The sequence below is a fragment of the Cynoglossus semilaevis genome, chromosome 1 (genome assembly GCF_000523025.1).
Source record: "Cynoglossus semilaevis isolate Cse_v1.0 chromosome 1, Cse_v1.0, whole genome shotgun sequence".
Classification (NCBI taxonomy): Eukaryota; Metazoa; Chordata; class Actinopteri; order Pleuronectiformes; family Cynoglossidae; genus Cynoglossus; species Cynoglossus semilaevis.
In genome coordinates, this window is record NC_024307.1 from 10,280,726 (window position 1) to 10,293,759 (window position 13,034).

General features: G+C 42.0%; 1 protein-coding gene across 1 annotated transcript; it reads right to left on the reverse strand.

Moving 5' to 3' along the window:
• Nucleotides 1-4,017: 4,017 nt before the first annotated feature.
• Nucleotides 4,018-10,130, reverse strand: col10a1a (collagen, type X, alpha 1a). Its single transcript, XM_008310042.3, has 4 exons — nucleotides 9,948-10,130; nucleotides 9,439-9,583; nucleotides 7,601-7,861; nucleotides 4,018-6,250 (listed from the first exon to the last, which is right to left on the reverse strand). The coding sequence occupies exons 2-4, from the start codon at nucleotides 9,566-9,568 to the stop codon at nucleotides 4,683-4,685; spliced, it is 1,959 nt and encodes a 652-aa protein (XP_008308264.1). The 5' UTR covers nucleotides 9,569-9,583; nucleotides 9,948-10,130; the 3' UTR covers nucleotides 4,018-4,682.
• Between the last annotated feature and the right edge of the window lie 2,904 nt (nucleotides 10,131-13,034).

Consider the following 13,034-nt stretch of genomic DNA (forward strand, 5'->3'; position numbering starts at 1 on the left):
GTTTGCAATCAACAACCTGTTTCCAGAGTTAAGGGAAGACTGACCACAGCTAAGGCAGTAAGAAGGCAACAGTACATAAGGACATGTTAGCATGTTGTTAAACCCGTGGGGACCTAGCAACGGTGGTTCTTCGTAACTCCTTGGTTGAGTCCCGTGTGTTAAGAAGAGCCATTACAGAATACACCGACATGATATGAACTCTGCTGAAATCAGAAAACCAACGACAACATTTACATTATCTTAACAAATTAGGTCAAGAGAACGAAAGGAATAAATTAATTACAAGGAGTTCCATCTGTCTGGCAACGTGTTAGAGAAAAAGTGGGCAGTTTCGAGACGAGTCTTTAATTTTATATGAGTAATTTTACATTTTACCCAATCATCTACTCTAATTATTTTTTACTGTTTAGCTCATTTGGTTTCAGTACTGAACATGAACATGGTCGACAGTGTTTTAAATGTTAATTCTTCGCCCTATGCTCATCTCATGTGACTGTGATACAGCTCATCCCTTCAAGTCTACACACTGGTGCAGGGATGTTTCAGAAAATGTATCTTAAAAAAGCCAACTTGAAAAAAACAAACAAAAACAAATTATTTGTGGGCTGTTGCTACAGTGAATCCTTATGAAGGCAAAAAGCCTGAAGTGCTTCCTCTTAGGTCTGAAATGCGCATTGTTTTTTCATAAGAACATAGAGTATATATTTATATTTAACACATCACAAGAACCACCAAGTGCTGTCTGTAGGAAAAAGAAACCTGTCTGAACACCATTTGGTCCAATCAATCTATTTTTAGTAAGCCCACCTTTGTTATAAAGGTAACTTTTAGGGCAGTGGTTCCAAAAGTGGGGGGCGAGCCCCACTAGGAGATGTAGTTCTATTATCTCATGTTTTTTTTTTTTTTGCCATACTAAGAACAGTTGGTTTTCCAGAAACTGCATTGTTTAAAAAAGGGGTCTCAAACATCTGGCCGGTGGGCCATCTTTGGCCCCCGAACCACCCACACACGACCCGTTACGAGATATCAATGTTACATGTTACATAGTACTGGTAATGCTATTTTAAAAACCTAATGATGTAACAAACAAACACTTGGAGACTGTTTATAAGGTTGGCAACAAGACAGGATATGAAATACTGTATATATTTTTTCTCTTACTAACATCTGAAATTTAAATTTAAATTTAACACATTTCCATACAGTTTACAGTTCTTGAAATGAAGCACTATAAAACATACCTACTACTTTCATTGACTTCTTTTCGCATCCTCTACGTTTTGCTAACACAGACCTATTGTTGCCACTAAACCAGACTAATTTGCAGTGACACAAAGTGAGATGTTCTCGCTGGCCTATAGTATTTTTAGGAACAGACCGCAACATAATTACGTGATGAGATCTAGGGATGAGCTGCATATGGTTCAATCACACAGCTGCTGGTTTTCCACCATAAATGATAGTGTTTGAAACAAACATTTTTACGCCGTCTAGCCTGTCGGTATCTACAGCAAACGACTGCCACACTGACCTAACTGACGCCTGCGCCCACCGTCGTCACCACAGTGGGATATTTTCCTCTTGAAACTGCCACAGTCGTTTTGGAAGCAGCAACTTTTGAAGGAAATTTGGCTGTTTTTAGGTCACCCACAGCTGCAGCGCCCTTGCATGCTCATGTCCACCCATCTATTTTGCCTGCACTCGCCTTAACCCTGTGTGCTTCAGCTACGGCCGCCACAGGCAGGGTGTGTTTTACACATTACTTTTCTATTTCTGCTTCCTGGTCTGCACTTCCATCTTGGCCTGGCTGTTGTGGGATATGCCTCCCCCTCTGGCCCCTGCTCTCACATGCAGCCTGCAGTCATGTTGAATGTCACACCACACACCGTGGTCTTTATCTTTAGCTAAGGATGCCTTCACACCAGTTTCTCCCTTCCTCCTCTAGGACAGATGGATAAGTGCCTACAAATAGATACAGAAACGCAAAGATTTGCAAAAACATCTCAAAGTTGAGTGTTCGTGGATATTTTGGAGTGTGGCTTATAGAGTCAGCGCTCCGTCTGTCTCCCCACTGTCCCACCTTCGTCGCTTACCACATCTCGGGAAATGCAGCCACACAGATGGCCGTCTCTGGTGGTTTTTGCCAACCAGTATCCTCTCCGCTGTGTCCCTCGGGCCCCTCACCTCACCACCATCTCCCTCAGTCTCTCGGGGAACATCAAACAGCTGCTCCCTTGCAGGAGGACCATCCCTGTCCCTCATCCCACATGCACACTATTTTCAGCTCTCCCACACTCAGACTTGCACGGTAAAGTAGCTTTTGTAAACTATGGCTGCCAAGCAGACAACCAGCAGCCATCATGTGGGGAAAAGATCTGTATTTTATCTTGCTCACTCGTCTCATCTGGGTCCCAGCCCGGCAGACTGAGACCCAGATAGTGCTAGTGTCGGTTGTTTTTTGTTTATAGGACGGTTCAAAGCGTCTGAGCTACAAATCTGTATCAAGGTTTCTAGAAAACACGGTCGAGTTATTTTCAGTTTGCGCAAACCTTAATGTGCAGTTCCAAAAATGTAACGAGGCAAAACCTTCAGAAGAAATAAATTTGTTATGAAAATGGTTTCTTCTGGTAATCAGTGACAGTTGCTGTTACACTGCTATCAAAGACAGTTCTTCATTGTAGTTCTAAATGGATACGAATCAAGAATCATTGGGTCAGAGAGGACTGAAATTTCATTGCGACATGTGTCCTGTATGTATCACTTGGACTTTGAAATGATTCAAAATCTTGGTGCGACTTATATAGGATTGTCTGGTAGAAATACTAAAATAAAACAACCCCATAGAATAATAAAACAATAATAAAAAAAATGATAAAAAGAAAAATACGTGCCCTCGCACAGCTCTTCAGGGCACAAAAAGAAATTAAAACTGAAAAGACAGCTATTATTAATAGCTGAATCTATAACCAAAAAGGCTGATTATTATAGCTGTACAAAGGGAGGCTTGTTCAACATGTGCTTTTACAGCTGCATTTAAAATGTTTTATTCTATTAATATAAAACATTCACCTGAAAATGATGTTTTCCTTTTCTATTTATTCAGAACTCAAGGGACTGTTTGTTTGGAGGACAATCAAGATGGCTGCCATTCACATCTGTAAGTAAAAGCAGTTTCTTCAGTCACTTTCTTGTTGCCAGTTTTACCAAAGCAATGTCTGTAGGTTTTCCTTTTTGTATCTGTGCATCTATGTACTGTTGTTGGCCTGTGTTTGTTTCAATAAACATTATTTCGACCTGTTCCTACTATAAAACACTAAAAGAAACACAGTGTCTTCCTCTTATATGTACAGTAGGAGGCCATCTTGGATCACCATGTTTTACAAAGCTAAACGAAATTCCAAAGATGAAGTCAGTTGTATACGATCACCATGTTTTACAAAGCTAAACGACATTCCTTTTGTGGTTCCATTGATACATCAAAGATGAAGTCAGTTGTATATGAGTACAACATGTAAGTTGACCACTAGATGTTGCTAAATCTTACACTGGGTGCATTTGGAGAATTTAACACTTGTATCTAAATCAGTGGTTTATTACAAGGAAAGATCTATCATGAGAGGAGATGTATTGCTATTTATCATAATACTGCAAATCTAACAGGTAGTATTAGCTATAATTTGGTATATAAATATAATAAGCAGCCAGTGAAATACCAGTCTGTTACTCTCGCTCTCATGTACATATTTTACCATCATACAGGGACCAACTTTTACACTAAGTGCTTTGAGCAACAATATTTTGAAAATAATTGGTGCTTAGTTAAAATGTAATTTCCCTCATTTTCCCTGAAAAGATTAGCACAGATTAGCTAATGATGTTTTATGTAAAGTCCCAGATATTAGCCCCGAACTGAACCGGGGCTAAAGAAAGATCTTGGATGAGATTAAAAAGCTGGTTGTTACAGATGACCTGGATGAATAAGACACTCAACAGACAGAGAATCCACTGAGACAGAGCTTTTGTTAAGAAATCTTTTATTTTGATCATTATGCTTTACATGACATAATGCATGTTCAGGGATATAATGATGCTGCTGTTAAACAGTTTGGTTTTTGTATGACAGTATCGAGTGATTTAATTTCATCATAACGGTCAATTTGACCGTTACCATTTCACAATATTCAAGTCACATACAAGGACATCAGTTAAAACACGTTGAACGGAAAAGTATTTGTGTGTACTTTTAATAAGATAATTGGTAATCCAAACAAAACAAGGTTGTACACAAAAACAAAAAAAAAAAACAGACAAACACTTAAGAGTTAAGACTCACCAGTTGAAGTCAGTATAAAAGAAACAGAGTGGAAAAAGAATAACAGTCTGGACACAACTCAGTTATAACGCCTCAATTTCACATGCTGTCGCCATTACAAAAGCTCACTGGTAACTTGGATTGCTTCCCCCGCCCCTGATCACCTTTTTTATAAATTAGTTTTCCTTCTTCTAAGCACCTATTTTTCTTGTTTTGTTTTTTTTTTCAAGTCGAGATGCTTCTATTCCTCAAAGAATGGTGAACTGCCTGTCTATCTGGCTGAGGAAAAATGAACAGGGAGTTTACTTTAGTTTGAGAAATAGATTGCAGATTTAGTTGGTTGGCTTTTAGGAACTACTGTATCAACGTATCACGTTGAGGCAATAAGGAAGCCAGAGAAAGAGCAGTGGACATTCTCGGCAGCAAAGACACCATTTGCCTCATCGTCAGGGATCTGGATGTAGACTGTGTCTTGCTCGTCGAGCAGGAGGACGGCACTTCCGGACATCTGGTCCAGGAAGCCCTTGTTGTACTCATCATAAGTGAACATAACGGGCTGACCGTTCTTGTACAGGGCAACCAGGGCATGAGCACCATTAACATGGATGCTGTAGGAGAAGTAGTAAACTCCAGGAATCTGGCAAGTGAAAATGCCAGACTCAGGATCATAGTGATTCTCAGCGTTGTAGACAATTTGGTCAAATTTAATAGGGGTTCCAGCAGCAGGGTAGGGCGTGGCCAGAGATGCTGTGAAAGCAGACATTGGTGCCTTAACCATGACCTCGCTATATCCCTTGCCCTTCTCAAACATAACCTCACCAGGGGGACCTGGAGGACCAGGAGGGCCAGCTGGGCCAGCCTCTCCATTGGAACCAGGCTCACCAGGCAGACCAGGGGGGCCCTGAGGTCCAGGGATACCCTTAGCAGTCAAACCAGAAGGACCAGGAGGACCAGGAAGACCTGGGTGTCCTTTGTGGCCAGGAGTACCGGCGGGACCTTGAGGACCAGCAGGGCCCCTCTCACCTGAAGAACCATCGGAACCAGGAGAGCCTGGTTCACCTACGCGACCTGGAAGACCTTTGGGTCCAGCAGGTCCGGGAATACCGGGGGAACCTGGAATACCAGGAGCACCAACATCACCTTTGTTTCCGGCGGCACCAGTGGCACCTCTTGATCCTGGAGAGCCAGCTGCACCTGGGTAACCCTGCTTGCCCTGGAAACCCTGTGCTCCCTGATCTCCCTTATTTCCCTTAGGTCCCTGAGCTCCAGTTGCACCTGTGTCACCCTTAGGGCCTACAGAACCGGGCTCACCTGGTGAACCTCTCTCACCCTGTGGTCCAGCAGAACCAGTAGGGCCAGTTGCACCTGTAGCACCAGTGTATCCAGTATGACCAATATCACCCTTTGAACCTGGAGCACCTGGGCTACCTGTAGCTCCCCTCTCTCCCTTCTGTCCATTTGTACCTGGCTTTCCATATCCGGGCACTCCAGGGGCACCAGTGGCACCAGCAATTCCTTGGTGGCCTTTAGGTCCAACTGGGCCGGGCAAACCTGGAGCACCGTTCTCACCTGGCTTACCTGCGTAACCTACACCTGGAGCACCAGTGTGTCCCTTAGGTCCCTGTGGTCCCATTGGGCCAGAGGCACCATCTCTACCTGGGCTACCTGACTTTCCTGGCTCACCAGGTGCACCCTGTCTTCCTGGCTTTCCAACTGCAGATGCACCTGGCTCACCAGGTGCACCCATAGGTCCCTCAGGTCCTGTCTCACCCTGAGGTCCGGGAGCTCCCACCCCTCTATCACCCTTTTGACCTGGCAGGCCAGGGATACCTGGATGCCCTTTCAGACCAGGCTCTCCTCTTGGTCCCATAGCTCCAGGAAGACCAGAAGGTCCAGGCTTGCCACTGGCAGAGAGGCCGGCAGGTCCAGGGCTTCCAGGGGAACCAGGGGCTCCCCTAGGTCCCTGAGCTCCAGAGGGTCCAGGGTCACCCCTCTCACCAGGTGCTCCGTTGTTTCCAGGTTTGCCAGGTCCACCAGGGGATCCGGGTTTTCCAGAAATGGAGCGACCAGGAGCACCAGGAGCTCCAGGAGGTCCTTGGGGTCCAGGCAGACCTTCAATACTTTCACCTGGGGGTCCAGGAGGGCCAACAGGTCCCTCGGGACCAGGCTCACCTGGAGGACCAGGCTCACCTGCCACAGCTGTAGAGGAAAGGGAGAGAATTTAAGAATCAGTACCATGCACCACCAACAGGTGGACTAAACAAACACACAACCAAATATCTAAGTGCCAATTAACCAATTAACCAATGGACCAATCAAACACCAACAAGCCAAATAAACCCAAAACTGTTTCAGACTGGGTCATGATTAGATTATTTTAGTGCAACACAGTGAGATGGAGTCTTTTCTGGACTACAACTCTCAGCAGCTTGTGTTCACTTATCTATTTATGTGTTTTTTCTTCAATAATTCTGTTCCTGACTCATATTAAGGCTTGTGGCCTGTTTTTTTCTCTCCAAAATTATTTCTTTGGTCTCCTCTCCTCAGACTCTGAATTGACTGTCTTTCGCTCTTGAAATTTCTTGACAATTTGTGAGATTTGGACATGAAGTACCATAAACAATGTGAAGCCAGTTTTACTTCACCTCCCTTTACTTCACCTTTGTTTGTGAAACATTGGCCCCGGGGTTTTTTTATTGGACGTCCTAATGTGGTTGCATGTGTTTAATTGTAAGAGGCCAGAAGCCTTTGGAGAACCGGAGCCGTGTTTGGGTGAAGGCAAACAGATGTTTCTACTTATGTGTTAGGCAGGCACACCCAAACAAACCGCACTGCTGGGTGACTGCACTGTAATTGTCAGTGTCAAACTAAAAATAATTCACTAACAGCTACTTTTCGCAAATAGAAATAACTGGAACTGGCTGTTTTTTCTTTCTTTCTTTTTTTTTTTCCATAAAAACCTGTATGTGCAGCAAACACCAGGAAATGTCTCACCATACTCCATTACATTCTCCCGAGTTTTGCATTTTCCCATGTTTAGAAAAACATTATTATCACTAATTTTCTCTCTTTTATGAAAAAATGCAAACAAGAAATGCAGATTATATATATATTCACATATATAAAAAACATTTTAAGTATATATACACTATATATACACACACACACTTGTGCATATAGTGACTGGATCAACACATTGCAAAAAAAAAAAGAAACTCAAATGAATATAAGTGCATATTTAAAGAAATATTTCAATATTTCTAAAAGCTCAGGTTTTGGGGCTTCCAGGGGAACCAGGGGCTCCCCTAGGTCCCTGAGCTCCAGAGGGTCCAGGGTCACCCCTCTCACCAGGTGCTCCGTTGTTTCCAGGTTTGCCAGGTCCACCAGGGGATCCGGGTTTTCCAGAAATGGAGCGACCAGGAGCACCAGGAGCTCCAGGAGGTCCTTGGGGTCCAGGCAGACCTTCAATACTTTCACCTGGGGGTCCAGGAGGGCCAACAGGTCCCTCGGGACCAGGCTCACCTGGAGGACCAGGCTCACCTGCCACAGCTGTAGAGGAAAGGGAGAAGAATTTAAGAATCAGTACCATGCACCACCAACAGGTGGACTAAACAAACACACAACCAAATATCTAAGTGCCAATTAACCAATTAACCAATGGACCAATCAAACACCAACAAGCCAAATAAACCCAAAACTGTTTCAGACTGGGTCATGATTAGATTATTTTAGTGCAACACAGTGAGATGGAGTCTTTTCTGGACTACAACTCTCAGCAGCTTGTGTTCACTTATCTATTTATGTGTTTTTTCTTCAATAATTCTGTTCCTGACTCATATTAAGGCTTGTGGCCTGTTTTTTTCTCTCCAAAATTATTTCTTTGGTCTCCTCTCCTCAGACTCTGAATTGACTGTCTTTCGCTCTTGAAATTTCTTGACAATTTGTGAGATTTGGACATGAAGTACCATAAACAATGTGAAGCCAGTTTTACTTCACCTCCCTTTACTTCACCTTTGTTTGTGAAACATTGGCCCCGGGGTTTTTTTATTGGACGTCCTAATGTGGTTGCATGTGTTTAATTGTAAGAGGCCAGAAGCCTTTGGAGAACCGGAGCCGTGTTTGGGTGAAGGCAAACAGATGTTTCTACTTATGTGTTAGGCAGGCACACCCAAACAAACCGCACTGCTGGGTGACTGCACTGTAATTGTCAGTGTCAAACTAAAAATAATTCACTAACAGCTACTTTTCGCAAATAGAAATAACTGGAACTGGCTGTTTTTTCTTTCTTTCTTTTTTTTTTTCCATAAAAACCTGTATGTGCAGCAAACACCAGGAAATGTCTCACCATACTCCATTACATTCTCCCGAGTTTTGCATTTTCCCATGTTTAGAAAAACATTATTATCACTAATTTTCTCTCTTTTATGAAAAAATGCAAACAAGAAATGCAGATTATATATATATTCACATATATAAAAAACATTTTAAGTATATATACACTATATATACACACACACACTTGTGCATATAGTGACTGGATCAACACATTGCAAAAAAAAAAAGAAACTCAAATGAATATAAGTGCATATTTAAAGAAATATTTCAATATTTCTAAAAGCTCAGGTTTTGTAGGAGACACAGCTGAAATATTTCAGTCTAAATACTGGATGTTAAATGTCCGAAAAATCTGTGGAGCCTGAGCAGAGTCTTCCAATGCACTAGCTAAATGCAAGTGTATTATTATTCAGATCTTAGGTCTAAATGGACTGTGCGATTGGAGAAGCTCACGCACTCTTGTGGCCAATCAGAGCACAAGGAAGTTTCAGAGCAATTTAGGGCTGGGCCTTCAAAGCAAAGTGCAGTCGGCTGTGGCTACAGCATCTGTCTGGCTACTTGTGCTGCCCACATTGACCACAAGAAAGATGTGTGTTCCCTTAGTGAAGATTTAAAGGTAAGGAGAGACCGACATGAGAAGTCGCTTGAGGATAAACATGTCTTTAAAGAAGGGGAAAATGTGACTTTAGTTTGGCTTTGTGAGGAAATGACAAACTAGAATTGCAGTGTGAGTGTTGTTCAACAGAGGAAGTAAAGAAGGAGAGAAGAGGAGATTTGTTGTGAATTCTTACCTTGGCTCTTGACAGAGTAGGGCTGGTACTGGGGGGCAGCCTTCACCATCTTCTTCACCACATAGCGCTCTCCATGGGCGGCTGTCAAAGTCACCACCAGGAGCAGGATGCTAGCAACTCGTAAGTCCATTATGCAAGGTCAAGCCTGGAGGGGAGCAAAGAGCACAGTGAGCACATCCAAAACTAGCCTATGAGAGCAGAACAAGCTGCTGGTGTTTTTTAGTTTGAAAAAAAATATTCTACAGAATATTCTATTCTTAAAGTGCAAAAAGTGTCCGTTAAGAAATGCAATAACTCTAGAAATGCATGCGAAACACTGAGAGGCTGTTCATGTATTTTGAATTCAGGTCGAATACAAAATACACTTCCAAGACTGTCTAAGTTCTGCTAAAAACAATATCTGTTCGACAAACTGACATGAGAACCAGTGAAGGCCTACACAAATCCTATATGTTGACGACTCCCCTCTATAGTTAAGAGTTGGTAAGAGAATCAGATTAAACACGTACCGGCATCCAAAGGGGGAAACAATCTCTTCTGCACCAGTGAGCCTCTGGTGCTGCTGTATATCCTTAGGGTGGGAGCACAACTGAGGATATGCTGCCTTCCAGTACAATGATGTGGGTATTTATACCATATCTGCCCCGTGCATCATTAAAAAAAAAGGGAGCCCCCACCATGCAAGTACCTCCCTCCTCCGTGCTAGGCTGTAATTAGCCGTCAGATCTGCCCAAAGCAGGCATGACACATCAGGATGCTTCAATGTCTATGACTATCCAGACACATGATTACCACTTATTTCGGTCTCCCTCTTCTTAACTGCAAAATAATCATGTTTCCAGTGAAAAAATAAATAAATAAACATAAAGAGATTTTCTTTGCTTTTAGCACTTTTTTTTATATTTGTATTTACAGGGTTTAATGGTAATTCACTTGCTCAGGGGGGATTTTTTATATATTAAAGGATGATTGCCTAAATGTGAAAATGCCAAAAACATAATCTAAACACACGATTAGTTACGGCACCTGTGCTGCTCCACAGAGGCTGCATTGAGCACGTACAGTGACCAGAGTCCATATTTACATCTGTGCAGCCAAATGTAGCCATCCTGACTGTCTGGCCTGATAAGGTAAACAAGGGAAATGGTGGCTGAGAGTTTGTTTGAGTACATGGGTGAAAAGATTATTAGATTTTAAAAATGCTCCTCATAAGTGCTGTTATTCTGGGGCTCTACCTGATTTAGGTCCTCCTATATTTAGTTCCGTAGATTTCCTGGCGTGTTATTTGGTCAGCTGTGGCTGATGGAGGACAAAGCACCTTTGATTTCTGCCACTGTTTCGTGTGTACAACCGTTTTAAGAGTTTGTTTAAATTTCGACGGCGCTCAAACGTCGAGCTTATTTGTGTGCACTGCCTCTTTTGCGACACTAGAGGGCAGGTTTGACTGGAGTTCCACACCACTGCAGAGGCTCAATCCGGTGTACAGTACAATAAGTGCAGCGGTAAGGCCCTTACCTTGTGGTCACTTCTGGTATTTTTGGCCCCGTCCATTGTGCATACATCATCATAGGTTTAAAGACTCGTTCTACAATTACTACTGGTTTCTGCCATGATGTTATATTTCCTTAATCAGCGCTGTCCTCTGGCTTTATCCTCCCTTACCCTCACCCCTCCACCTTGCCCTGCTTACTTTGAGATCCTCCAACTGTAATTTGTCAATTTCAGGCCGGCCACATAGGAAATGCATACACCCAAATAATCACATGTTCCTGAACACCAGCAGCCCTAAACGATGTGTAGGGTACTTTATGTTCCATGCCAAAGACTTCCTGAACACGGGTCAGTTTATGGTACGCCATCGTCCCACGTTCGTACATGATGCATATACTGTGAGTCCCGCTGACGATGTATGTATATTTACAGCAAATGATAGCGATGAGATGCACAACACTGGGTTTCTACATGGGGCGTCTGCTCCACACGTGACTGTGACAGGCATCTTTCACCGGGGCTGTAATTAGAGATTCTTCAACATGGAACTTGTTTGAACCCCACTTTTTTGTAAATTAGACCAAATTATCTGTAATTTTCCAAAGTGCCACTTTCCACAGCTTATAGCACTTCATCAAGTTTGGCAAGCATTGTTTAAGTTCGCTCTTCCTGTCAAATGAAACAAAATGTAATTTGTGATCTTTTTTTCTTTTTGAATTTGAATTCACTTCATAGACAGCAGTGACGGCTCACTGTGGAGGTGCGACAGCGACCACCTGAGGCGGTGGACTGATAAAGAATGATGCACATAAATCAGACTGGAGGAGGATCACACTGGAGCCAACGTAATAAGTTAAGTTTTTATATTTTACCGCAAGAAGGTAGAACTGGAGGTGTTGATGATGCTCTTCCAGCGATTTGAAAGTTTTGGACACATTTTGACAAATCCATTTGGTTATTTTATAGCCTTTTAGTCAGACGCGAGACATGAAAAGTTAACATCTCAAGTTTTACAATAGTCTTGAGGTTAATTTCTATTAAACTAAACTAAACTTAAACTAAACTATCATCAAAGAGCGATGTGATTGCAGCTACCCTAGAAAATGGTCTCTAAATATTGGAACCAAAATACGGGGAAAAATAACGAAAACTGTACAACAAATAAAATAAAAAATAAATAAAAACAAAGTTAGTCAAATAATTTTGTAAAGTTTAATTTGCTAATAAAATAAAAAATAAATAAAAACAAATGAAATAAAAAAGTTAGTCGAATAATTTTGTAAAGTTTAATTTGCGAAAAATATAAATACCTCATAATTAGCAAGTATGTCAGGCAAGAATTGACCACTAACAGCTAACAGTTAATTAACAGCTAGCAGAAGAAAGCACAAATATGAATTGATAATAGACAAAAATAATATGTAATGGCTAAACCTTAACTGAAATTGCTAATAATTAGCCTACAGGCACTCGAGTTAACTAAGGGTAGACCTACCAGAAGACCTAATATGACGTAACAATGACAAAAGATTTGACAGTTTTTAATCAGTTTTCTTGTAATTTTTTTAAAAATTAATTTTCGATGATATTTATGGAGAAGCCTTAGGGCAGATGTTGACCTTTAGGAAGGAACAGAAGCCTTAGGGCAGATGTTGACCTTTAGACTGGAAGGAAGAGGAGGAGAAGATTGCACGTTTGTTCTCACTTTATCGCCTGGGCAAATTCTTGTTAAGTCAACTCTACACCAACTAAAGCTTGCCATTTGGATGAATGACTGGTGAACTCTAAAGTACATGTTCTGGTGCCACCATTTTTATATATTTCGCAGTGAGACGGTATCACTTCAAAAAATCTCTTTATGTTCGTGGCCCAAGAGGAGGCCCGGCCATTTCACTCAAAGTCCGATTTAGATAAAATGACAGAGCAACAGAGGGTGGAGTTAGGGTTTTTTTTTAAAAATGTTTATAGGTTCAGATCATTTCAGAATTTGTTTTTAAACACGGACAAACCACTGCAAAACAGGTCGTCCACTTTTAGTGCCGTGTTCAGAGAACAATGATTCATCTCTCCTTGTGTAGAAGAAAAAAAAACAAACATAAAAACAA